General features: G+C 39.8%; 1 protein-coding gene and 1 pseudogene across 3 annotated transcripts in view; one reads left to right on the top strand and one right to left on the bottom strand.

Annotated features, from left to right (window-relative positions):
* GRM5 (glutamate metabotropic receptor 5) overlaps positions 1-25,653 on the top strand; it is a gene marked incomplete at both ends in the record, with an annotated part of 485,189 nt that extends 459,536 nt beyond the window's left edge. Inside the window, 2 exons of one of the 2 annotated variants that reach the window (XM_080699847.1) lie at positions 10,231-10,326; positions 24,774-25,653. In XM_080699847.1, coding sequence (XP_080555973.1) covers positions 10,231-10,326; positions 24,774-25,653 — 976 coding nt within the window. The remainder of the gene's footprint in view (positions 1-10,230; positions 10,327-24,773) is intronic. The other variant, XM_080699846.1, reaches the window with a different exon arrangement.
* LOC308272176 (large ribosomal subunit protein eL22-like) lies at positions 6,825-10,221 on the bottom strand (annotated as a pseudogene). Its single transcript has 2 exons — positions 10,089-10,221; positions 6,825-7,195 (listed from the first exon to the last, which is right to left on the bottom strand). The product of its transcript is annotated as a large ribosomal subunit protein eL22-like (transcript).
* Positions 25,654-26,522: the final 869 nt, after the last annotated feature.

The following is a 26,522-nucleotide window of genomic DNA, read 5'->3' on the forward strand; positions in this document are numbered from 1 at the left end:
CTCTCTCTCTCTCTCTCTCTCTCTCTCTCTCTCTCTCTCGTGTGTGTGTGTCGTGTGTGTGTGTGTGTGTGTGTGTGTGTGTGTGTGTGTGTGATACTGTGTATTTAACCCAGGGGCATTCTACCTCCAAGGTATACTCTCAACCCTTTTTAATCTCTTATTTTACTTTTGTTTTTTGTTTTGAAACAGAGTTTTACTAGGTTACTGAGAATCCCACCACTTGCTGAGACTATTCTCAAGCCTGTGATCCTCCTGTCTCAGTCTCCCAAGTACTGGCATTCCAGGCATATGCTACCACACCTGGCTTGAGTCTCTTTTTTCTAATTTTAATATTTGTATTCAGTGAAGAAGAAAATGAAGTAAAACCCCATTACTTTTGGTAGTTGAAAATGCTTAGAGAAAACAATTTAAAAACAAAGGCAAAAGAACATTTAAATGAACAAAAAATAATTCAAATACGAAACATTGTAAGCCAGGCATGGTGGCACATGCTTGTAATCCCAGTATACAGGGGGCTGAGTCCAGAGGATTGCAATTCATGCACAGCCTCAGCTACTTAGTGAAGCTCTCCACAACTTAGTGAGACCCTGTTTGAAAATAAAGAATAAAAGTAGGGCAGTAGGTGTAGCTCAGAGGTAGACTGCCCCTGAGTTCCACCCCATTACCACAAAAATAAAGCAAGCAACATTGTACCCCATAAATGTGTACTGGGTCCCACTGCACCCCATCAATGTGCACTGGGTCTCTTTTTTAAAAACATGCCCAGAATTTGCCCAGAGAAATAGGGAGCTAATTGAGAGACTTGCACAGAAAGGTGAAATGAAAGTTTTATATGTTGATAAGATTATTCTGTTTGCTCTGTGGAGTCTGGATTGGGTCGGTTGGGTAGGGAGGTTTTTTAAGGTGACAACAGCTAGAACCAGGGTAGTGAATAGAAGAAGTGGTGATAAATACTCAAGTGTAATAAACTCTTCCCTCCTCACTGCAAAACTGGATGAAAATTTCTGACAGGATTTTCCTATTATACTGAATTACTTGTCCTATAACTATTTCAAATGTCCCTCACTCAGTAACTAACTTTTACTCTTTAGGTACATTTATTGGACAAGAAATATTCTCTTCCATAAAATTTTTCTCTGTTCATACCATACTGGTATTGTGATAAACAGATGGTAGCTGAGGAAAATAAGGATTTAAACTTTGCTTGCGACTGTGATGCATTTATAATGATTTAAAGGAGAGATTTCCTTGGAGAATATATCTCTACTTTGTTATTCCCTACACTTAACCTCCTACCCCATTAGTGTCCACTGCACACTCTTATTTAAATTTTTACAAGCCGGGCGTGGTGGCGCACGCTTGTAATCCCAGCATTCGGGAGGCTGAGACCTGGAGGATCGCGGTTCGCGGACAGCCTCAGCTACTTAGTGAGGCCCTCTGCAACTCAGTGAGACCCGATTTCAAAATAAAGAATAAAAAATAGGGCAGGGGGTATAGCTCGGAGGTCAAATGCCCCTGGGTTCCATCTCCAGACCCGCAAAAATAAATAAATAAATAAATTTTTACATAAAACATATCTGATGGACATGGAGGTGTAGCTCAGTGATAGAGTGCACATTTAGCATGTGTAAGGCCCTGAGTTTTGGTCTCAAAGCAACAAGCATATACACATTTGTGGGTGTGTGAAATATGCAACACTTTTTATCTCCCTTTCACAACCTTCTTGGATCATATTGTTATTTTCTCTCAAAACTTTAAAGTATGGTAGAATAAGATGAAACATGCATACAGTGGTTTCTACATATATGAGGGAATATGTCTCTGGTGTTTGTTTGTTTGTTTGTTTGTTTGTTTGTTTGTTTGGTGGTACTAGGATTCCTGGAAACCTTTCTACCTCTGGGCTACTCTCCCAGACCTATTTTATGTTTTTATTTGGAAACAGAGTCTCTTAAGCCAGCGTGGCTGGTTTCGAACCTGCACAATCCTCCTGTCTCCGCCTCCCAAGTGCAGGGATTACAAGCGTGTGCCACCACGCCCGGCTATGTCCCTGTTTTTAATCACTAAACTAAATAATATCTGATTTGGGACTAGAAACTGAGGTGTGTCATGAGATTTCAGATGGATGTTTTCTAAAACCTAAATCTCTGGTGAGAACATCCCTTCCTCTGAAGCCCTTGCAAGTGAGGTTACTTACTCTTCCATATCACATGTTCACGAGGCACAGCGTCATGCTGGGTCAACCTTTTCCACACACTCATAGACAGAATGTAAACACTGACTTCTTTGACACTCGTGACATGTAGTTTTTCCACTATCTCTTAACTTTGTTTAAGGCTACTATTTATTTACTGCCAACTTCTGCATAAAGAATTTCTGTCCACCCCAACCTGTACTATTATTGAGACCTTAGTTCCCAAATAAAGGACAGACTGTTGCCATAGCTTTTTGTTTGTTTGTTTCTCAAATTCTGAGGATTGAATTCCAGTACATGCTAGACATCCTGCTCTTGGATGCTTATGTCAAATCTTCCTCACATAGGGACTATTCACTTCCAAGACCAAACCTTACCCTTTCCTTCCAACCTTAGGTGTCATTCCAACATCTGCTGTTCCACCAAAGAGACACATACATGATTTCTTCACTTTCTTAAGTCTTCCATCTCATGCTGCACCCACATGCCAATTCTGGACCACATAGCCAATATGAAATTTTCAGTAATCTAATATTCAGTAGATATTGGTAGAGGAGAAACAAAGGGAGAAGTGAAATTTTATCTAAAATATTATGGAGAAATTACCTTCATTCATAAAATTTTTTTTTTTGGTGGTAGTGATGGTGGAACCCAGGGGCTTTTCTACCTCCAGGCTATACTCCCAGACCTATTTTATACTTTATTTGGAAACAGGGTCTCACCAAGTTGCTGAAAGCCTCACTAAGTAGCTGAGGCTGGCTTCGAACCTGTGCGATCCTCCTGTGTCAGCCTCCCAAGTGCTGTATTACAAGCGTGCGCCACCATGCCTGGCTTATTTATTCATCAATTCTAAGTGATCCCCCCCCCCACACACACACACACATCTTTTAGATTCATCAGGGAAAACGGAAGTCTTATAGAACAGGGTAAAGAAGAGCTAGAGCTTTCCGGGCAAAGTATATACAAACAAACCAAAAATAATCTTCAAAGAAGACAAACTAAACCTTATTTCAGAGCAAAATCTGTTAGCCTTTTCTCTCCACTGTTCTCTTGAGCGCTCTCAACCATTCTCATTGTGCTTGAAACCCTCTGTATGCTATGGCTTCCCCCTTCGGATTCTTTTGTTTTGTTTTTTGGTACAGGAGATTGTACCCAAAAGGCTACCTCCCAGATCCACTCCCAGCCATTTTTTTTACTTCTAATTTTGAAACAAGGTCTTGCTTAGTTGCTAAAGGTCTTACTTAAATTGCTGAAGCTGCTGGTCTCAAGTCTACAATCCTCACTTCTCAGCCTCCCAAATACCAGGACTCCAGGTATGCACTATCACACCCAGCTCATCTTCCAGATTCTTAAACCCACGTATTGACTGGATCTGCCACTTGAATGTGTCTGTCACGAGCATCTCATACTCAATACTCAAAAATGAAGCTTCTTATATCCTCCCCCAAGCATATTTTCTCTCTTGTATTTTCTTAGCTCAGTAAATTATGCCACACAAGGTAATAATTGTGGTAGCATTCTGTACTTATCTCTCTTATACTCTTCATCCCTAACAAACCCCACTTATTTTGACTCTGTTGTAGTTTTGAGACTGTATTGTGCTTCTCCTTGGCGTCAACACTGTCTCAAGCATCACGTCGGTATCTCTCCTATGCGCTGTTCAGTAGTATTCTTCTATCTCTACTGTGGCTTCCTCAGTTCTCTAGTGTTTTATCTAAATGCCAACTGTAGCCTGGCTTAAAGACCTCAGGATGGCATCTCATAATCTGCAGGCAAATTCACCACATTTTACACACCCCTCCAACTGCATCCCTTTTACCTTATTTTTTTTTTTTTTTAGGTTGAGGTATACTATAGGTGTTGGATTAATTTTTTTAACAATTTTTTATTGAACATAAGTAGTATACATTTACACTATATTTGGTGCCCTCTCCCCCCCTCCCCCGTTTTCTCCCCCCCCACCAATGGTTGTCCAGGTTAACCATGTCTTATTCATAATTTTACACATGTTCAGGTGTAGACCCTCATTAATCAAGATCGGCCTTTCTCCTCTCCTATCTTTCCATTAAAACTTAGCTAGTATTTCCCCTCTAATATCTGGAGTCCCACTGGTATCCTTTGTGTTTTCTAGTTTGGGCATATTAGAGGAAACATGTGTATCTTCTCCTTCTGTGCTTAGCTGATCTCACTTAACATGATGCTCTCCAGGGCTTTCCATCTTCTTGCAAATGATATAATTTTGTTCTTCTTTATGGCTGAATAGAATTCCATTGTGTGTATTTCCCACAGTTTTGCTATCCAGAGTATACAAAGAGCTCAAAAGGCTCTACACTAGCAAAACAAACAACCCAATCAAGAAATGGGCAAATGAACTAAATAGACACTTCACAAAAGAAGAGATACAAAGGGCTAATAGATACATGAAAAGATGTTCTTCATCACTGGCCATCAGGGAGATGCAAATCAAAACTACACTGAGATTCCATCTAACCCCAGTCAGAGTAGCAAGCATAAAGAAATCAAACAACAACAAATGCTGGCGAGGATGTGGGGAAAGAGGAACTCTTTTACACTGTTGGTGGGAGTGCAAACTAGTTCAGCCACTATGGAGATCTGTGTGGAGATTCCTGAGAAAGTTGGGAATAGATCCACCATATGATCCAGCTATACCACTCCTCGGTATCTTTCCAAAGGGGTTGAATTCAGAGAAATACAGCAACATATGCATACCTATGTTCATAGCGGCACAATTTGTAATAGCCAAAATATGGAACCAACCCAGATCACGTTTTACCTTATTTTTACGTTTGACATTTTACAATAAAAAAAAACATTAACCAGCGCTTCACCATGTACACCATATTGCTAAGCCTCACTGCACGTTTGCCACTAAGTTTTCTTCTCCTGGTCTACTCATCTTCTCACAGTATATTTCTCCCCATTTATAAAGTTTTTTTCTTAAGCACCCTTGCTCCGTTACAGTTTACACATTATTCTACTCTAGGTTAGGGAGCCTTCCTTGCATCTGCTTCTATAATCGAAGCCTCAAACATTTAAAAATGGTCTGTTTGCATTTCATACTCCAGCTTTCAACTGTGAACGTATAGGCAGCACAGTGACCCGTGTGTTCCTTAGCACAGAGCCCAGTTCATGGACAGCTTCATAAGTAGCAATGAAGATGGAAACTAAACCCCTTAGAACATTTACAGAGGACAAGAAGAAGGAACAACTTTTAAAGTCCTATCTCTTGATCTTTCCCTAGTTGTTCTTGTTAGTGCTGCTGCTCATTTGCAAAATGGATTAATAAAAGGTAAATAATAGATATTTGTAGTTTTGCTTCTAAGTGGGCTAATGTTGTAACTTAGAAGAAACTTTAGTGTCAATAATAGGAACTTTTGAAACAGAGAGCACTGATTTCTAAATTTTAAGTTTCCTATACAAAACTGCATGAGCTTGAGTTTACTGACCCAAACCTTCAATGTTAGTTCCTTCAGAATGAGGGGTAATTGGTCAGGTGTGGTGGCTCACACCTGTAATCCCAGAACTTAGGGGACTGAGACAGGAGGATAAAAAATTTGAGGCCAGCATCAGCAATTTAGTGAGACATTGTTTGTTTTACTTCATTTTATTTTATTTTATGGGTACTGGGGATTGAACCTAGGGGCAGTGTACTTCTGAGCTATGCCCTCAGCCCTATTTTATTTTGAAACAAAGTCTCACTAATTTGTTGAGGGTCTTGCCAAATTGCTGAGGCTGACCTTGAACCTGTGATCCTCCTGTTTTAGCCTCTCAAGTACTGGGATTACAGGTGTGAGTCACCATATCACCACATCCAGCTACGATCCTGTTTCAAAATAAAAGAAAATAAAATATGGTTGAGGATGTAGCTCAGAGGTAGAATTTCACTCCTGAGTTCAATTTGAGTTACTGAAAAAAAAAAGAAAAGAAAAGAAAGAATGAGAATAACTGTATCCACTTTATAAGGTAGTTTTAAGAATTAATGATAATGTACAGAAAACGACCTGACACAATCTTCTGTTGTTATAACTTCTATTATAACTTTTACATTTTATTTAAAAAGCAAGATAATACTAGTAAAGTATTTAGAATTATGCCTCTAAATTAAGCACATATATGTATATTCATTTTTAGCATTTAAAAAGATGCATAAATTTATTATATAAAATAAAAAAATTCTAAATTGATACTTTATAAGCCATAAATTCCAAGAAGCTGAAGCAATGCTTGATAGTTCTACATTTCTAAAACAAGCACTACTAGAAAGAATTGTAAATAAGTGGAAACTATGAGAGGCATTACTAATTTATTTGAACAGCATATTATTGGTGAATGGAATAATGAATAACTGAATGAATTAATAACAATAGCATCTATTTAAACATCTAGTAAATGTAATAAAGCTGTAATACAGGAACAGGCAGGCAAAAAGTGTCCCCTCTAAAGCAAAGTCGAGCTTCCTATTTGGTATCAATGTCATTTTCACATGGATAGAATATAGAAACTACACAAAAGCTCCCAGAACTCGAAAGTATCTCTTGCTTTATTGGAATAAATTTTTTAGTTCCCATGTTTTATTCAAGAGCTTGTACAATATATTCCAGATATGTGAATTTTAATCTTCATCTTCCTCCTCTTCTTCATTCTGGTTAATCTGGAAATAATGCAATTCACAAATTTCTTTTGCTGTTAGCAATTCAACCTATCACACAGGTTATTCTTCAAATATTTGTTGGTGAGATGTTTCAAATACCTTTTGGAAAAAGGCACCCCGGACATTGTGATGATGCTGCTCTTGCTCCTTCTGATGGTTCATCCCCTCCACCAAGATTTCACTTTGATTCTCTCTTGGAGAAATTGCTCGAAAATGGCAGCATCCATAATTCCATCTTCTAGAGGGTGGGTGCAGTCAAGAGTGAATTTTAGAACCTGCTTCTTTTTTCTTTTTTTTGTTTGCCCCTTTCACCACAAGCTTTTTCACAGGCACTATGGCGGCAGCAGAGACAGAAAGGTAGTTACTAGAATAAATTTTGCTGTTGTTATTGTTTCTTTTGCATGTGTATGTGTGTGTGTGTGTGTGTGTGTGTATGTGCGTGTGTGTGTGTGTGTGCAAGCTATTACCAAAAGAGTTTTTTTTAATAAAACAAGTTTCTTAGGATCTATCTAATATTTCACAAACTGAGGTAATCAGACAGTGTGTGTGTGTGTGTGTGTGTGTGTGTGTGTGTGTGTGTTCATGAGAGAGGAAAGAGTTAACCAGCATAAAATGTGTTGGAATATTAATTCATTTGGGAAGGATTTAAGTGATTAACTGGCAATTAGGCTAACAAAAGGTATTTTGAAACATGTTAAAAATTACTTCACAAGCAACTGAATGACAATAATTTATTATTCTACTAATATTATTTTATTTTTTTCATTTTTATTTTATTCTCATGTTTGGCTTAGTGATTGAATTTGACGTTTGTGAATATACGTCATGCACATTAGGTAATTTTCCTCTGCCCTGTCCCACCCCCCTCAGCTATGTCACCTTATTTGCTCATCTCTGGTTTCTCCTCTTTACTATAAGCTGCAGAGCAGTATTTTCATTGTGCAATACAGTTTATAAATAAGCACAAAACAGTTTGCTTTGACACATGAAGTGTCATTCGATGATTGGTGTTTCACAAGAGAGTCTCTTCTATGACATTTTCTTTAGTAAAATTAAGGAGTCTTCCTGGATGTAGTGGTGCACACCTGTAATCCCAGTATTTGGGAGGCAGAGACAGAAGGGTCACAGTTTGAGGACAACCTCAGCATAACTAGCCCCTCAGAAACTTAGCAAAACTCTGTCTCAAAATAAAAATAAAATAGTTCTGGGGGTGTAGCCTGGAGTTCAATGTCCCTGGGTTCAATCTCAAGTACCAAAAATAAAAATATAAGTAAGAAAATAAATAAATAAATATTATTATTAATCAGGCTCTGATATTTTACCTCCTTCAACAAAGTATTGAAGCTCTATTCTTCTCTTCTTCATTGCCTACATCTAAAGCAACATGTATGCACATAGCTTTTTCTCTGCCTTCTCCTAGTATTCTGTGAGCTATATGAAGCAGGATCTGCAGAATATATCTGTAGTCAAAATACAAAGCCTATTGCCTGGAATTTCTAAGATGCTCAGCTAATGTCCACTGTACAATTTAATCGTTGTATCCATTGGGATCAATATAATGAGTCATCATCATTCAAATACTAAAGAACTTAATATTTCAAAGAACAGTTAAAACAACCTCCATCCCAGGATAAATAATTTTCATGATTTTATTACATTGTGTTTTATTTTATATGACTTTAGAGACAATGGGAAAAAGAAGCTGAAAATAATCTAACTGTACAGGGACTAACAAATCTTCTGGTAATGACTTATTTTATCTTTGCCTGTCGAATACCAGGAACATGGATGAAGTGCAATCATACAAGACTCCAGTTTTATAACTGGAAAAGGAATGAAACCTTAAGTCTTTGGTTTCTACAAACTTTTCTGGCAGTTGTTATCTGCTGACTAGACTTTATAAAGTCAATTAAATGAGGCTTACAGTCCTCATTTGGCAAATGAGAATAACAGTGCCAGTTTACCTACTGTGCAGATTAAACATGATGCATGAAAAATTATTTTTGCAAAAGCATTTTGTCTCAAAAATAGTCACTGAAATATAAGGACTCATTTTGATGCACCTGGTAACTGACTACTGTTGGGAATCTCATTACTGATTTTAGATAAAATGCCTGATACCTTCCGGGACAGATGAACTGTCAATTCAGATACAAAAGCTGTTTGAGCTATATTCCAAAATTTAGGCATCCCAACTATCCAACTTCAACTTAACGATTATAGGAATTTCTCATGTCCAAGGAACATGTCTTCTCTCTTTTGATATTACTAATATCTAGTATAATATTCAGACATAGTACCATTCCATGAAAGTTGGCTAATGATAAGATTTAATTAAAACCAAAACACTGATATAAGGAGCCAGGCGTGGTGGCGCACGCTTGTAATCCCCGTGCTTGGGAGGCGGAGACAGGAGGATCGCGCAGGTTCGAAGCCAGCCTGGCTGGCTTAAGAAATCCTGCTGTTTCGTAAAAAAAAAAATGGGTGTCTGGGAGTGTAGTCCGGAAGTAGAAGGGTAGGATATTATATCCAGGAACCCCAGTACCACCAAAAAAACAAAAACAAAAACAAACAAAAAAACCGCTGATATAAGAAGCAGCACATTATAGTAAAGTGGGCATTCTAAACCTTAAGTTCCTGTGTGCAAAGCCAGGCCAAGCACTCACTGTTTTCTTTGATCAATTTAGTTTACAATTGAGTCAACAATTTCTCTTTATAATTTTATATTTCTTCATCAGTAGCATATAAATAACAATAACATAAATAATAATAATAATGATAATGATAATAATAATGATAATAAAGCTTCTGCCACAGGGCTATTGACAAGACAGGATTTAGGTAAAGTTCAAGTAAAGTGATACATGGTTAGCACTAAATAAATTCTTCACTTGATATTTATTCTTAGCGTATTTTAAAAAAAATACGCTAAGAATAAATATCAGCTCAGTTGATGCCTTTTCTTTTTGTCTTTTTTGGAACCGGGGATCGAACCCAGAGCGCCACACCTGCAAACCAGGTGCTTTGCCACTGAGCTACATCCCGGACCCTTCACTTGATATTTAGATGCTAACAATTGTGTTTCTTCTAGCATTGACTATTAGATGTGATAATTCACAGATTAGTATTCAGTGTTAAAGAGTGGCTTCCTTGTGGTTTAACAAGAAGTAACAAAAGCATTCCCAAAGTTTTCTATATGCAATCCTAATCATCTAATCAGTACACAGGCGCCATTGCTCTGAGAAGCAGGAAGTCCTGTTTTGGCAGGACGTGACCCTCTCTGGGGTCGTGGCTCTTCCTCAGCCTGGCAGTTTAAGCACACAATCATGTCTTTCTGTTTGCTCCTGTCCTTGTTCATGCTCACCAGGTACAAAGACAGGAGACTGGCCCAGCACAAGTCGGAAATAGAGTGTTTCACCCCCAAAGGGAGTATGGGGAATGGTGGGAGAGCAACAATGAGCAGGTAAGCAGACCGTGAGTGGCCCACGGTGGTATGAAATAAATGTATGCAAGCTGGAGGGACAAGTGGCTCCCCGAGTCCTCGCTCAACTGCATCCCATACAGTGTGTTCAAACTGGGCCACCACTGGTTTTCTGTGTGTGTTTGATTTGCAAACCCCATGCCATCTTCATGTGAAGTAATGGGAGCCTCCTGTCCCAGTTGCTGCTGTTTCTCAGGGTTGTGTGCTTTGCATGTCTGCAGCCTTAGCTAACAATCAGTTCTCCCTTGGATTTTAACTTACTGGTCAAGTGGCTGTGGAGTTTGCAAAGTGAAAGAGATTGGAGAAAATTCACGTTCCAGAACTATCCAATCACTTTACAAAACAAATACAAAAGTTTAGGACTGGGTTTTTTTTTTTTTTTTTTTTTTTTTTTTTTTTTTTTTTTTGAGGGAAGGACTGCAATTGAGGAAACACTTCAGTCGTTGATGCCAGACAAGCCTGAAAAATGATCTGACTAATGTCGAATGCAGCATCTCCCAGCCAAGGGCAAAAACCATGCCAAACCAGTGGACTGTAGAGGCAAGATATTTTCTTGAACTGAAACCAGGAAAGCTGATCCTCCTCTAGCGATTTTAGCTTTGCAGCTCCTTTACTTCCTTGTGTTGGTGATGAACACCCCTGTCGTTGCGCTATGCATGCTCCTTCACAGTAGGCACTTACTACTGAGTGGTACCCAGGAGACTGGGGTATTCGAAAATATAAGCATCAACTGAGCTGTGTTGCATGAAATGAACGTGCTTTTGCATGGGACTGGGTTTCAAGGAAAGGGCTCTGGAGACAAAGGCAATCAAGATGGTCATTAAACAGTTCCAGAATGCTGGAGGAGCCTTCAGCTGAGAAATCACTCACCAAGAACTAAAGATTTACTTCTGATTTATTGGGGAATTTCCCAATCCAGCTGTGGTACAGAAGTGTGGAGAGAAACTGTTCCAAATAAGTCTGCATTTGAGCAAAGGGGGAGTCCAGAGAGTAGAGAATGTACATGTATCTTTGCATGTGCTGAGAATAGAGCTTGAGACTGAGCTGCCTAAGTAGAGACGCCCATTGAATCCTGTTGAAATTTTACCCTCAAAACATTGTGTTTGCTTCCTCAGTGGTGGGCTCCTTCTTGTTTCCAAAATAACACTTAGCTTTTCCAAGAACTACTGTATTGTACAACCCCTGGGGGTTATTCACATGGTAGTTTGTAAAAATGGTGCATGAAACTATGAAATATTTAGCCTAAATGGTCTTGGCCACTCTGACCCAGAGATTGGCCAACTTTATGGTTTGCAGAGACAGATAATGAGACAGGTGTACATTTGTGGGAACATATGTGTGCGCATTGGTATGCTGATGGCCATCTGCCCACAGTCCCTTTGTACAGCCATCTTTGGATCTCAGTGTGTCTGGAGAATGAACTTCCATAGATTGTTTTGTGGGAATAAAACAACAGATGACTCTTGGGTCTCCTGGTTTCCTTTCATTTAGACATGATGACATGGAGTAAATCCTGTCCTTGAAAATTAGGGCCACAACTCTGATGTAGACTGGACAAAGGGAAAGTGATGGCATAAACTGAGGGCTCCGGGGCTCTGTCCAGAGTGGCTTATGACTTGAAGTCTGAAACTGGAGTTCCAAAACCTAGCATACTTAGCTACCTATCAAACATACTAGGGGAAATCATGGCTAACACAACCTAGGAATCTGTCCTATAACAAGTTTCTTCGATCATTCCTGTTTAGTCAGTCCACAAACTGCTATTTTTAGAATAATGCATTTATCAAGGAGATGACATGGAGCTATTCGTAACAGGCAATAGGTCTTAATTATGTCATGCAATGTTCTTAGGAGTGTTTAATCACTGCTCAGAACTCTCAGATCTAATCAAATAAGAGATTAGATTTTTCTCAAAGCTGTCAAGATTCTCTTGACTAAGAATGGGGTAAAAGGTACAGACAGAAGGGGACACAAACTGAAGGGGACCCCAGACCAAACAGATGAAGATTACTCGGGTCAGGCTCAGATCTGCAGAGGTAGCCAATTCAATAAAAAATCTATTTCAACAACAGTACATGTTTTTCTACAATAACAGGACACCATTTAACTGTTTTGTTTCCTCAGTTATGTGGATATAGCAAAGGTAATTACAAAGCCTATTCCACTGACATGTCCCGGTGGGCAGAGAGGAATAGTGCACGCTACAGAAAGGACACTATGCTGTTACAATGACCTCAGCCCTATAGATTAGCAGAACAAATTGGGAACAAATAATCCTTCATTTCTGATTTTTCTTCCTTCTTATTTCCTTAGCACTAAATAAAACCTGACATATTGAAAGAGAAAGAGAATTGGAAAGAAGTCCTTCTGTCCTCTAAATCAGCTTTCCCTTATAGAATAAAATAGGATAGAGATATACAAAAAAAGAAAGGCCTTTCCATTTCTTATTTTTCCAACATTATATTTATTTACATAAATATGCAGCACAATGACATTTATCCAGGAAAAACAAATTTTATGGGTTTTTTGTATTGGAGATTAAACCCAGAGACATTCTACCTCTGAGCTATAATCCCAGCCCCTTATATCTTATATATATATATATATATATATATATATATATATATATATTTTTTTTTTTTTTAAACAGAGTCTTCCTAAATTTTTGACAATCTCTTTAAATTGCTGAAGCTAAACCAGGTTTGGTGGTGCACACTTGTAATCCCAGCATTTGGGAGGCTGAGACAAGAGCATCGTGGTTCGCGGCCAGCCTCAGCTACTTAGTGAGGCCCTCTGCAACTCAGGGAGACCCTGTTTCAAAATAAAGAATAAAAAATAGGGCAGGGAGTATCACTTGGAGGTAGAATGCCTCTGGATTCCATCCCCAGTACAACAAAAAAAAAAAGAAAGAAAAAAAAAAGAAAAAAGAAAGTTGCTGATGCTGGCCTCAAACCTGGGATCTTCTGTCTCAAGCTCTCAAGTATGGCATTACAAGCTTGTGCCACTATACCTGACCTGGAAAAATAATTTTAAAATGAATGTTAATAGAGGTTATATCAACTTTGATGAAAACACTTTTTTTTTTTTTTGGTGGTGGTACTGGGGTTCCTGGAAGCCCTTCTACCTCCGGGCTACACTCCCAGACCTATTTTTACATTTTTATTTGGAAACAGGGTCTCCTAAGCCAGCACACGCAGCTGGCTTCGAACCTGCGCGATCCTCCTGTCTCTGCCTCCCAAGTGTGGGGATGACAAGCATGTGCCACCACGCCCGGCTGATGAAAACAAGTTTCTAAGTAAGGTGCTGAACTAGTTAATTCTAATTTGCTTAGTCAGAAGTCAAAGACTGTGAAAGGGATAAATTTATGGACATGAGTTGATTATAGGTACTTTCAGTATCAGCTGATAATTCCTTCTTTTTTATACACCCCATATCCCCCCAGTTGTTTCCTAGACTCATAGTCAAGCCTCACATCTACTGGGAAAAGATCTGGGCTGGTTCTGTGACCTTTCCTGAGTGTGCTCTCCCAGGGAAGGGCTATGGGAAATTTAGGTAACCAGAGAAAGCCAAGAATACTGCTCTGCATCTCACGTGCCTTGTATTTTCTATGATGAAACTATAGAGTGAACAGAACCTTATGAATTCATGTCTGGAATGATGCTCCCAGAGCCAGACTGACTGGTGAAGAGAGGACTTTAGCAGTGCTTACAGTCCTAGGAAAGCAGAACATGGTTATCTTATCTGCAGCATTGTTAGGAGCTTAGAGGGATGCTCCCCACTTATGCCCTCCACTCTCTGCACCCTTAAATGGGAAAGAATGGAGCATATCATAATTACCTTTAACACTCTAGCTTCCTGAAATATTACATTACAATTTTGCCTATAAATGAAGAGTTTTTCCCCTTCTATGTGAATATAGAGTAAATTATAATGTCTATATATTTTCCAGTGGACAGTCAAGGTGCATTTCAGAGCAGAATCTTCTGATTGTGGGAGAAGTGAAAGAGAACCCTATTGAGGCAGGTGCTGTGAAAACCAGAAAGTCTCTAAACCTTGCTACAGTGTGACTTCATCCTGAGGTGTTTCACCCTCAGGAATGACTAAAACTTCAAAGAAGAGGATTATTATCTGCAGACTCAGCAGGAGCATGCCATGGGAGTACTTGTCAGAGTCTGCATCCTGAGGTGCTCATGTTCTGCTCCATGATGGAGAGAAAAAGATTATAAACCTCCCAGTCTCTCTGAGAGAAGGAGCTCCTTTAGTCAAAAGAAATAGATCTATAGTCCCCCACGGTGCTAGAAGGAAGGAGGGTGATACGAGGTTATTTTTTATGATGAACAAAAAGAAAGTGCTAATTCATTATATCAGGCATGTGAAGTATTAACTTCATTCAGTTGAGGAACCGATTTTCTTTCAGTATATACGCAGCCTCTAATTTTACTGGGTAAAGATGTTTAATGGAGCCTTACAGAATCTGGTAGTAGTGATGTAGTAGTATTCTTCATATAAAAATGTTAATGTAAAGGCAAAACAGCAAGATACTATTTCAGGAAGGCACAGGTAGGTATGATATGCTCAGACCTTTCCTGCTGTGGAAAGTATGAATAGTTGAAGCCCAAAGGTATTGAGTACCTATGTTGAGCCAAGCACCTAAAAGAGTCTACAGATAAATGAATGAGAAAGATACCACTAATGCCCTTAAAAATCTGTAATCTATTGGATAAAAGTAAGAAAACAAAAGCTGATAAGCATAATACAAAATGAAGGCCATCTTCCAAAGGAGAGTTTATGGCTCAGACCAACTCTTTATTCCATATCATAAACTATAGTTATACCAGCACAAATAAAAGTAAAAGTAGTTGCTGGGCACAGTGATTCATTCCTGTAATTGCAGTACTTGGGCCGCTAAAACAGGAGAATTGCAGGTTGGAGGCCAGCCTCAGCAATTTAGCAAGGCCCTCAGAAACTTAAGACGATGTTTCAAAATAAACAAATAAATAAAAAGACTGGGGATGTAGCTTGGAGTTAGAATACCTACCCCTGGGTTCAATCACCAGTCCAAAAATAAAAGTTGAAGCCAAATAATAACAAATCTGAATTGTATCTTCAGAAAGGCTGGGCACACAATTGTATAAAATTCAGTCTTCAGAGAAATATTCGCCCTTCCAGTGCAATGAAGGCCAGCTGATTGCTTAGAGATACATTAGAACTCCCACTTATAATTTATTCTATAAGTACTATGTATCAGACATTATCCTAGTCCCTTCATTTATGTTGTGTATTAAATTAAGAACAAATGAGGAAAGCATTTTTTCTTTCCATGATTCACATATCTTAAATCTTACCTACGTAGTAGAGCAATTTTATGAAAATTCTGCAATAAAAGCAACCATAAGACCTGGATCAGTAGGTCTTATAGTTGGATAAGACTTTGAAGTGCCATTTTTAACTCTTTATTATTTATGTTCTGTAAAATAAAGAGAGCAGAGAACCTCTATTAGTTTCATGCTATGAAAATTAAATTACATTATTCAAAAGCAACACTTAGCATCCTCCCTGACACACATTAGACATTCAATAAAACTTAGCACTATTATTTAAGGTTACAGAGCTGGAAAGTTTTATCTTATCCCTCCATCCCTTATCACCATAATTGTGTTCTCAAAAATCAATTCTGGATAAGTAAAATGAAAGCTAATAATAACAAAACAATTTCAATAACATGATCTATCTATTTCAAATCTATATTCTCTTATAATTACCTATAAAAGCACCCAACATTTTTTGAGTATATACCAGACACTGCTTTAAGTGCTTTGTCTGTATTGTGTCTTATTTAATCTTGGAAAAAGGTGAGTGGTAGAGCCCAAATCAGAGCAAAGTCTACTCTGAATCTGAAATACGCACACACACACACACACACACACACACACAGAGGTTTTTGTAAATAACTCAGAAGTATATATATTTCCATATTTTTAAGACAATAAAGTCATATCTTATTATTTCCTGTAAAACAGAAAAAGAAAATCCAAAGTAGTTCCTGATATAATAAAAAAGGGAGCAACTAGCCAAGTAGTCAAGTCTGAGCTCTGGGCTCTCATGAATAAAGTCAGAATTTTGAAGGATATTTTTTGCCTTTAGTCTCACTTTAAGATAAAGATAAATTCTAATGATTGTGTCCACTTATTCTCATTGTTGTATCCCTACTTGGTGGGTAAAATTGAAATGTCAAAAGGTATTCAGCAAAGCTGAATGCTCTGAAAATCTAAATTAATAATTTTATTTAATGTCATGTGTTAAGAGTCTTTTGAACTGATTCTTTAACATTAGTTTACTTTTTAATGTCTATTACTCACTTTTGCATGTCAGTATAACTTCTGTAAGTATAACTTCCTTTGAATATAACATTGAATGTTCAGTAAGTATAACTTACTGTAACTTCAAAGAAATATATGAAATAGTCTTTCTAGGCATAACAATTGTTCCACATTCCTTGGATTAGAATTATAAAGCATTGTTCTGTCATTTACTTTGACTTGGGCAACTTAGTTAATTTCCACACATGTCAGTTTTTCATTGATGGAAATGGAACCGTTCGATACCTGTATACACTAAGCATCCAAGATGGTATAAATTCACGTCTTTTCATGAAAACTCCCAGCCCACCTGATCTGCACCAAGTACTATATTCAGAAGATGCATATAGCTTCCTCCTTTGGGTTGCTTCAGATTTAGTGCAGGAGCTGATTTGTAAATAGGTAATAACACTGAAAAGTGCCATGTAAGACAGCTGTTGTAAAGGTTAAATATGATAAGTGGGTATAACAACTTCTGAGCAAAAGAGTTCTAGTCAAATGGGAGTTGTTATTTTCTAGACCCCTTCATTACCATCCACCCCATTTTCAAGTTTTATGCAAAGTTTCAGTCCAGCTGAATCCTTCTACGTAGCTTTGGCTGCACAGGCCCACAGCTGCAAAACAGTTGTGTCTTGTTTTTTTTTTTTTTTTTTTTTTTTTGTCTCTCCCCTCAATTGTAATCAAAGCTTTATAGTGATTTCTGGGGAAGGCAGTTCCCGTTTTGGAAAAGATACTCAAAACTAATAAAACTCCTTCTAATCTTATTTTGAAGACATTGACTAAAGCCTAGAACTTAAATGCCAGGATAAGGAGTAGTTTAGTTTTAAGGGTTGAGTTTAGGTAACTGAATTATGAATCAAATGAAAGAGGTTAATTTGGGGCGGAAAAAACTCCAAGAGCTCCATGAAATGCTGAAGCTTAGCACTTGCTGCTGTGTCAATGCTACTTTAGTAAAGCTCTTTATGAACACTCTTGGGGAAAGTAACAGCAGTACTAGTACCACTAGGCGCTTTAAAACCCATCCAGGTTGGACATGTAACTATTTTTTTTTTAGGTACTTGGGATAGAACCCAGAAGTGTTCTACCTTTGAGCTGCACCCCCAGTTCTATTTTATTTTTTTGTTTTGAAACAAGGTCTCACTAAGTTGATGAGGGCAAGTTAAGTTACTGAGGCTGGCCTCAAACCTGTGATCTTGCTGTTTCTGCCTCCCAAATACTGGGATTGCAGGCAAGCCCCATCATACTTGGCAACATGTAAACTGTCAAAAATTGATTCCTATTACTCTTAAGCCAAAGATGAGTTATAATAGGGTTGAGTGGCCCTCCTTGTATAAGGACTTTATTAGAGGTAAAGGACTGCTAAGGGATATTCTCTGGAGAAGCTGTCATAGAATTATAAAGCCATTGCTACCAAGAAAGAGATTAAAATCTGCCTTATAGAACAGTGGGGACCATTGGTGGGAGGGAGGAAGGGAAAACAGGGGCGGGGTGGGGGGAGAGGGCACCAAATATAGTTTAAATGTATACCACTTATGTTCAATAAAAATGTGTTTAAAAAAAAAGAACAGTGGGGAGGGTTTCATAGAATTGCGCATATGGAATTAATTTCTTCACCACATTTGGAATACATATATTAATTTAATTCTGTTTACTGTTTATCTGTGTTATTTTAACATCCCCAATCTGTAGGCCTCATTAAGCCCCACTTTATTTGCAAATCTTTCTTGGAAACTTCTTTCCCCATTAGCAACTTTCTCTCTGAATTTCTCTAATACCAACAGGAAAAAAAATGGCAAAAATAAATATCTTTCTTTCAAGACAGTTTTCCTGTCAGTATAATCCTATTAATCCTAATTTTTCTACATTTATTAGCATCTTAACATTGTATCCTCATCTTCTTTCATCTTCCCCACACACCACAATCTTGCTTAAGTCAGTTTTCTTCGTTCCTCATTTTCTGAAGAACTAATTAACTTAACGCATATCAACTGGGTCTTAACATTTTCCTGAAGTAGGACCAGGACTGGAGCTAGATCAAAAACAATATCAATGGTTACGGCTGGAATGAGGATTTAAGGAAATAATGACATGGTGTCTGCATTCCGTCTGCATTTGTTGAATCAAGAAAAGATGATCAAATGCATAAACATTCAGTAATAACACAGGCTCTTTACATTTGAGGAATAACACAAAAAAGCCATAAATTATTTCTTTCTTCATTCATGTATTGACCAAGCATATGGATTGCATTTGTATCTAAATCATAATTGCATATCTGTGGTCTAATATATTAGGCCACATTTCCATTTCAAATACTGATTAAAAAGCCCAAGGTTACTTACTAATGAGTTATTCAGATAGAAAAAGAAAGAATAATTAAGTAGATCCTTGTAGGGTGGGGTGGTGAGGAAGAAGTTCTGAAGTATCCACCTGCTAATGTTTTACTTTCTATTCCATTCCTACACAGTCAAACTGGCTATCTCTTGAATATTCCTTGTAGATTTCTGAATTTCTGTCACCATTATCCTTCATGGAGAACAATGTCTATCGCTCTCTTTTTGTTATTCACTACAACCTATCAACTTTTCCAAGCCTGTGTACACTCTGTCACTTGAAGGAAAGCAGTTATTTGACCTCTCCTACTAGCAGTGGTTTCTCCTTGGTGAATGTTTGAATCCCTCGTGAGGTGTTCTCTCCTGGGAATCAATGGACTAACCTCTTGTTTCTCTGTTCCACGACTGCCACCCAGCCACCCATCTTCTTCCTCATTTCATGTCCTAAAGGAAGAGTAAAACAACCCCCTCCTGTCCAACAACCTCATTACTGTGAGAATCTAGTATTGTTAGTCTTTTTCTGTACATATCTTCTCTAATTTGAGTTTACGCTCCTCGGCAGGTATCTCACACATCAGTAACTCTCATTGGCAGTATTTATAAGCATTGGCGAATGAAATCATTTGCAAAGGTATCACACGTCATTTGTTGCCAATATTTGTTGAAAGATCAAAATTTTCAAAGTGGACTGGATTTAAGGTTATCCCTGCAATTATATCATTCTCACTCATTAGAATTCCAAAATAAGTCAAAGAGAAAATGAGAGAATTAGAATTGTCTGCACGGAAGTGCTTTCATTGCATCACAGCGTGAACAAAAAGACCAAGAACAGTCAAACAGTATTAAATTATATGGTTAGAGCCGTTGCCTGCCTTCATCCTCAGGGCATCCGGTCATTGTCTCTGATAAATGTTGGTGTCTAATCAACTTGTGCTATTTAATTTAATGACCAAAAAGATAAAGGGTGCTTCGTTGAGTACATTAGTAAGTGTATGATTAAGCCGTACAGAAAGCATAGGGTAAGAAGGAATATAAATCAAATGACAAGGTTATGTACTTCAAACACTAATTATTTCCAGATATCACCTGAGCTGTTTCTTCCACAAAATAAGGAGGGCTAACTTCAAAAAGAAAATGTGGACATGTGATGCCGTGGAGATTGGAGTTATAATTCATGAAATGTATGAGTCTAGCTTTGCCATTTGCTAACTCTGTAACTGTATATGGCAGATTACCTATTCTCACTGAGATTTGGTTTTTCTCATTTTGGAAAAGGAGGATAAAGATGTTAAACCCACCATTTTTGAGAGAGTGTTCTTAAAAGCACTTTATAAAGCACTATGCAAATATGAGGTGGTATTGCTTTGATTATTATCTGTATTAAGCAATTTAGTCCTTGATTTAATTCCCTCTTACTTCAGTGTTTTTTTACTGTGCACATATCACTAATGCATACATCATCATGGCTTTTTAAATTGTTTGTCAACAAGTTAGCTATAAATAGCTATGTTTTAATTTAATCAGGTTTGGAAAGAGAAAGAGAGAGAGAGAGAGAGAGACAGACAGACAGACAGACAGACATTCAATATTGACCTAGGGGCATTCTACTTCCAAGTTACACCTCTAGCCCTTTTCATTATTATTATTTTTTTGAAACAAGGACTCCCTAAGTTTCTGAGGCTGTCCTTGAACTTGGGGTCTTCCTATCTCAGTCTCCCAAATAAACTCCTTTTCCTTATTAATGTTTACTTACAAATGATGGGATGCAACAGCCATTGCATTAGAATGATTTAACTTCTTCAGGTTTGGGAAGAAGAATAGAGAAACTCGAGAGGTCATTGAGCTGAATTTCAAAGCCTGCTCGAAATATCTTACATGGAAGGGAAAAAAGAAACTCCAGAAAATAAAGGTAGAAGGTATCATTTTTGCAGACCCGAAATGTAAACAACAATGGCAAAAAGAAACCCAACCCTCAAAGAACATTGTTGGAACACTGCTTATCTTTTTATTCAAGAACACAGGCCTGTAATCCCAGGACTTGAGAGGCTGAGACAGGAGGATCAAAGGTTCAGGGCCAGCCTCAGCTACTTAGTGAAGCTCTTTGCAACTTAATGAGACCCTGTTTTAAAATAAAGAATAAAAAATAGAGTTGAGGGTATAGTGCAGACGTAGAATGTCCATGAGTTCAATCTCCAGTACCACAAAAAATTAAATAAAATAAAATAAAGAACAAATGATAACAGATCATTATATTTTGAAAAAGGGTTAGCAGTTCCTGAAAAATAGCAAGAAGTATGTTTTGGCATCCCTTACTGAGAAATTTGCCCTACACACACACACACACACACACACACACACACACACACACTAATGTAACACAAACATATTTTATTATAGATACCAAGATCTGCATTTCATATTGAACTAAGCAAATATATACAAATATTGTGTTCTATATACACTGAACACAAAGGGAACTACATAATAAGCAAATAAAGAAATAAACCAAAAAATTCATTAATATTAAGTTATTTTGCAACCTTATTAGGGCCTCACTAACTGAAGCTGGCCTTGAGCCAGTGATTCTCCTGCCTCAGCCTTCCGAGGACTGGGATTACATGTGTGCACCACCACGCCTGGCTGGATTTTTTCAAATAAAATTCATTTATTTACTTATGAGCCTTAAAATACTTTGAGTACCTACCATGTTTTAGACAGTGCACTAGGTACTATGGACAGAACAGAAAACAGCAAACCCTCTGGTTGTGCCTTTATTACACCCACCCAGCAGATGAGACATGTCTTTGTTAAAGAGACAAAGAGTTATTAAATGCCTAAATGCATGGGGCTGCAAGAACGGAATCTAGCCTAACTGGGTTTGGAAGGAGGAGAATGTTATTCAAGAAAATTAAGGTCAAATAAAAAAAGATAGAAAGAAAGATAATATGTGTTCAAGCAAGAAGAGGGAAGAAAGCACAAGAGGAAAGAGGGAGTGGAGTAATGCGGAATTTAGTGGGAGTAGATGTCATTTCCCAGGGAGACAATTTAGGGCAAGAATCACAGACTTCAAATACTTCTTATAATTGCTCAGATAAAGGAGAAACTACTGGAGAAATACTTTAAGGCTTTATGACATATTTTACTTTGCACTGAATTCTCTTTTCCTTAATCCAGGGGTCAAACTGGCACTGAGAACACTGTTTTTATTTTCTGACATGTTGTGTCCTAGGGGACTCAAAAACTGAACATCTTAGACACTTTTCCTTGCTCTACCGTTTCACCTGTATTGTCTCATTTCATCCTTAAGGCAACCTTTACCAAATGAAACACTGTCTGCTTTTTGCTGAGGCTTAAAGCGATTATTTTTCCCAAGCATCAGGATGTCAGATCCAGAATTAGAACCCAGGTATGAAGATTTCTTGTGCACTACACTACACAGTGGCCCTGTGAACTGAAGAAACCTATCCATCCTTCTATCCATCCATCCATCATCCATCCATCCATCCATCCATCCATCCATCCATTCATCCATCCATAAAATTCTTAAGATTCTACTGTCACTGAAAAAGACAGACAATATCCCTACACTCTACTAATAAAGAGTCTAATATCATGAGTAGGTTTTTCTTTTTTATGAGTTCTCATTTTCCTTGGGAAAAATAAATCTTTCATGTTGCAGAGGATAAAATCAAGCACTCAGATTTGGGCTCCATGTCTCTGGTGCCTACTATGCTATTCAGATGGTCTAGCGCGCTCTCTCTCGCTCACAGCCAAGGGCACTGTGATCAAAGGCTTGGCCAGGAAACAAGTTGTCACTATTTTGTTCAATACTGGTTGGTTAGGATGTATTTCTTCTAGCACATCCATCAAAAGATTTTTCAATATGCTGTCATATTCTGGGGCATGACTATGTGTGATTCCAAAGACTGTCACTGTTAACATTCAAAGCTATGTTCCACCACAGTAAACTAAAAGCATTGGAGAGGTGAAAGAGGGACAGAAAGAGACTTTTAAAAGCAGATGTTTGCAAAAGCTTTCTGCTAAAAGCAAAACATCCCTAGGACAAAGGCTGGTAGAATAAATCCAGTTATGTTTCTGGTTTCTAGCCCATGCTTTGTATTAAAAGGGGCCTCAGTGACCTGAAAGGCAAATTGCCCCTCCCAAAATGCTTGTTCCTTACCCTGCTGGTGGGAGAGAAAGGCAACCATCCTCACAATTGAATCTCACAAATAACCTGGCCCATTTCTTCTGGGTCATGTTCCACAAGTTAGTAAACACTTGAGAGAAAGAACAATAATGCACTCAAACCCAATAGACGTCAGGTTAGGTCAACAAAAAAATGGAAAAACAAATCCTGAAACTGTTCAATAGAAAAGACAAGCATTTGGCAGTGTCCTTTCTGCTACAATGGATGCAAAGCCATCTCCAACCCTGGAAATGGGTTCATTCACCCTTCCCAAGAGATGTTTGGGGATGAGGGACATCTCACACTACAGAATTCTCAAGTGTGAGATGTGGAAGTGTGTGTGTGTGTGTGTGTGTGTGTGTGTGTGTGTGTGTTGAGTGACGTGGAGTCACACCAAGATCTGTCCATGTAGTATCCCTGCAGCTCAGACTGGATCCTCTGGCCACACCTGAGGCTCCTGACAGAGGGTCTGCAGTTTAGGAGCCTACTGTGTCTGTTTGGGGTGGTCAGGAGGGTACAGACTGAGATTAAAGTATCAACGATATCTTCACCAGAGCAGCTTTCACAGCCAGGGTAGAGACTATAAGGACTGCTTGGGAGAGAAGAAAGGGAGGAAAACCTTTAAAAAGCCATGTTAGCAAGACAACACTCATCAAGATCCTAATTTGATATGTCTGTGCCAGGTGCCGAAGGCAATGTACTGTGCTCTGTAGAATTATTATTCAAGTTGTAGGCTTAAGACTAAATTTGCAAGAACTTCTGTGAAGTAGAAAAATTATAATTCATTAGCAATCTGTGTATGTGTTCATTAAGCTTATACTTTCCAGCAAATAAACCAGACTAAATAAAACCAGACAGAAATCCTAGATATGTAGTAACCTGCTAGAACCTGGAACCACTGTCCACTCTCTGGTAACCCATGGTTCTCTCACTCCTTCCTTTTTCTCTGGGGTGAGTTTAGGTCCTATTATAATGATCCCTAACTCTGAAAGCCCTGCTCTGTGATAGGCATGCAACAGGGCCACAATGCAAACCCTGGCATCTCCACTCATGGGTGGGTTCAGAATCCCGATAAATGCGTCTTCTGACCCCTTCATGGCAATGACAGACCCAAATAAAGCAGTCTCTAGCTCAGAATGAAACAAAGGCTACTTTTTTCAGTATCTTTTCCTGATGCCTCTTCCTTCCTCTTTCCTCCTTTCTTTTCTTTTGTAACTGGAGATGAACCCAGGGGCATTCTACTGTGAGATACAACCCATGTCCTTTTCCTTCTCTTTTCTTTTCTTCCCTTTTGCAGCGGAGATCTCGCTAAGTTACTGAAGCTGTTCTCCAACCTGCTATGCTACCGTCTTGGCTTCCCCAAGTACTGGAATTGCAGGCATGCACCATCAGACAGGGCTTTTTCATGCTGTCCTTTCGATGCTTAATTCCTAAAAGCATAAGAAAGTTCCTTCTGTCCCTGGTCCCCATAGTGGCCCACCACTAAGGAAGCCTCGTGGAAGGCCCCTCCGGACATCACTGAATCCCCTCTCCTGTCTCTTCTCTCCGCAGCTCCAATGGGAAATCTGTCACGTGGGCCCAGAACGAGAAGAGCAGCCGGGGACAGCACCTGTGGCAGCGGCTGTCGGTGCACATCAACAAGAAAGAGAACCCCAATCAGACGGCGGTAATCAAGCCCTTCCCCAAGAGCGCCGAGAGCCGCGCGCTGGGCGCCGGCACGGGCGGCGGGGGCGCGGGCTCCCCGGGGGGCGCGGGCGGCGCGGGCTGCACCGGGACGGCCCCCGCCGGCCCCGAGCCCCCCGACGCGGGCGCCAAGGCCTTGTACGACGTGTCTGAGGCGGAGGAGCAGCTGCCCGCGCCCGCTCGGCCGCGCTCGCCCTCGCCCATCAGCACGCTGGCCGGCCGCACGGAGGACGACGCGCCCTCGCTGCACTCGGAGCCCGCGGCGCGCAGCAGCTCCTCGCAGGGCTCGCTCATGGAGCAGATCAGCAGCGTGGTGACTCGCTTCACCGCCAACATCAGCGAGCTCAACTCCATGATGCTGTCCACCGCGGCGCCCGGCCCCCCCGGCGTGGCCGCCCCGCTCTGCTCGTCCTACCTGATCCCCAAAGAGATCCAGCTGCCCACGACCATGACGACCTTCGCCGAAATCCAGCCGCTGCCGGCCATCGAGGTCACGGGCGGCGCGCAGCCCTTGGCCGGAGCCCCTGCCGGCCCCGAGACCCCGGCCCCGGCCCCCGAGCCCGCCGCCAAGCCGGACCTGGAGGAGCTGGTGGCCCTCACCCCGCCGTCCCCCTTCAGAGACTCGGTGGACTCGGGGAGCACCACGCCCAACTCGCCCGTGTCCGAGTCGGCCCTCTGCATCCCATCCTCTCCCAAATATGACACTCTCATCATAAGAGATTACACACAGAGCTCCTCGTCGTTGTGACTATCCCCTGGAAACCACGCTGGATCGACGTGCGGGGCAGAGACCCCCGTGTCCACACGGACGGACGCAGAGACACGACACGCACCGTGAGAACCCACCCGAGGGAGAGGATGCCGAGGACACCCGTCAGGGAACCCTGAGATTCATAGTGCCACTTCACGGCAACCGGCGAAGACACCGACGACTAATCTTTTTGTCAGATTTTCTTCTAGTGGCCTTAGAAAACATGGGCTTTTAAGAAACGCTGCTTCTATTTTTTGACGGCTGACCAGGAATCTGTTAAGACAGCGACCTATCAAGCGCTTTGCTGCAGGAGAGCAGTGCGTGCGAAGCAGCCTAACAGAAAGGGTGTAAAGCGTGGCTAGAGAGCGACTGTAAAAAGTTTTATTTGTTTACTTTAATTCTTTTCCCAGAAGAGTCTTTGATTCGCCAAACATGAATGTACATTTTCTAACAAACTCGCAATCTGGGACCAAAACGTCAACCTTTCTCTTTTTCGCTTTTTATTTATTTTTCTTTCATCGAAATACCTTGGGAAGCAGTAACTTGGGCCCAGTCTTTACTGAGGCGTGGTCGTGAGTGTGTCCATGCAGAGCACACGACTGGCCAGCCAGTGCTGCGCCGATGGACCTAGGGCTTCTACCAGAGACTTTCCTCTCCAACTTGGTTGTGACATGCTCTTCCAAAAGCCTGCATCCGGGATTCCACCTAGTTATTTCAGATTCACCTCCATTAACCAAGAGAACCAGTGGAAGATTTAATGACTATTTCACCATGTTGCCAATCAATACTGGAGTAGCAAAAAAACAAAAATATTTTCTGGAATACTGTTTTGTAATTCCCTCACTGGGGTGCATTGTGTAGCTGGA

This window comes from Muscardinus avellanarius, assembly GCF_963383645.1.
Source record: "Muscardinus avellanarius genome assembly, chromosome: 1".
Taxonomy (NCBI): Eukaryota; Metazoa; Chordata; class Mammalia; order Rodentia; family Gliridae; genus Muscardinus; species Muscardinus avellanarius.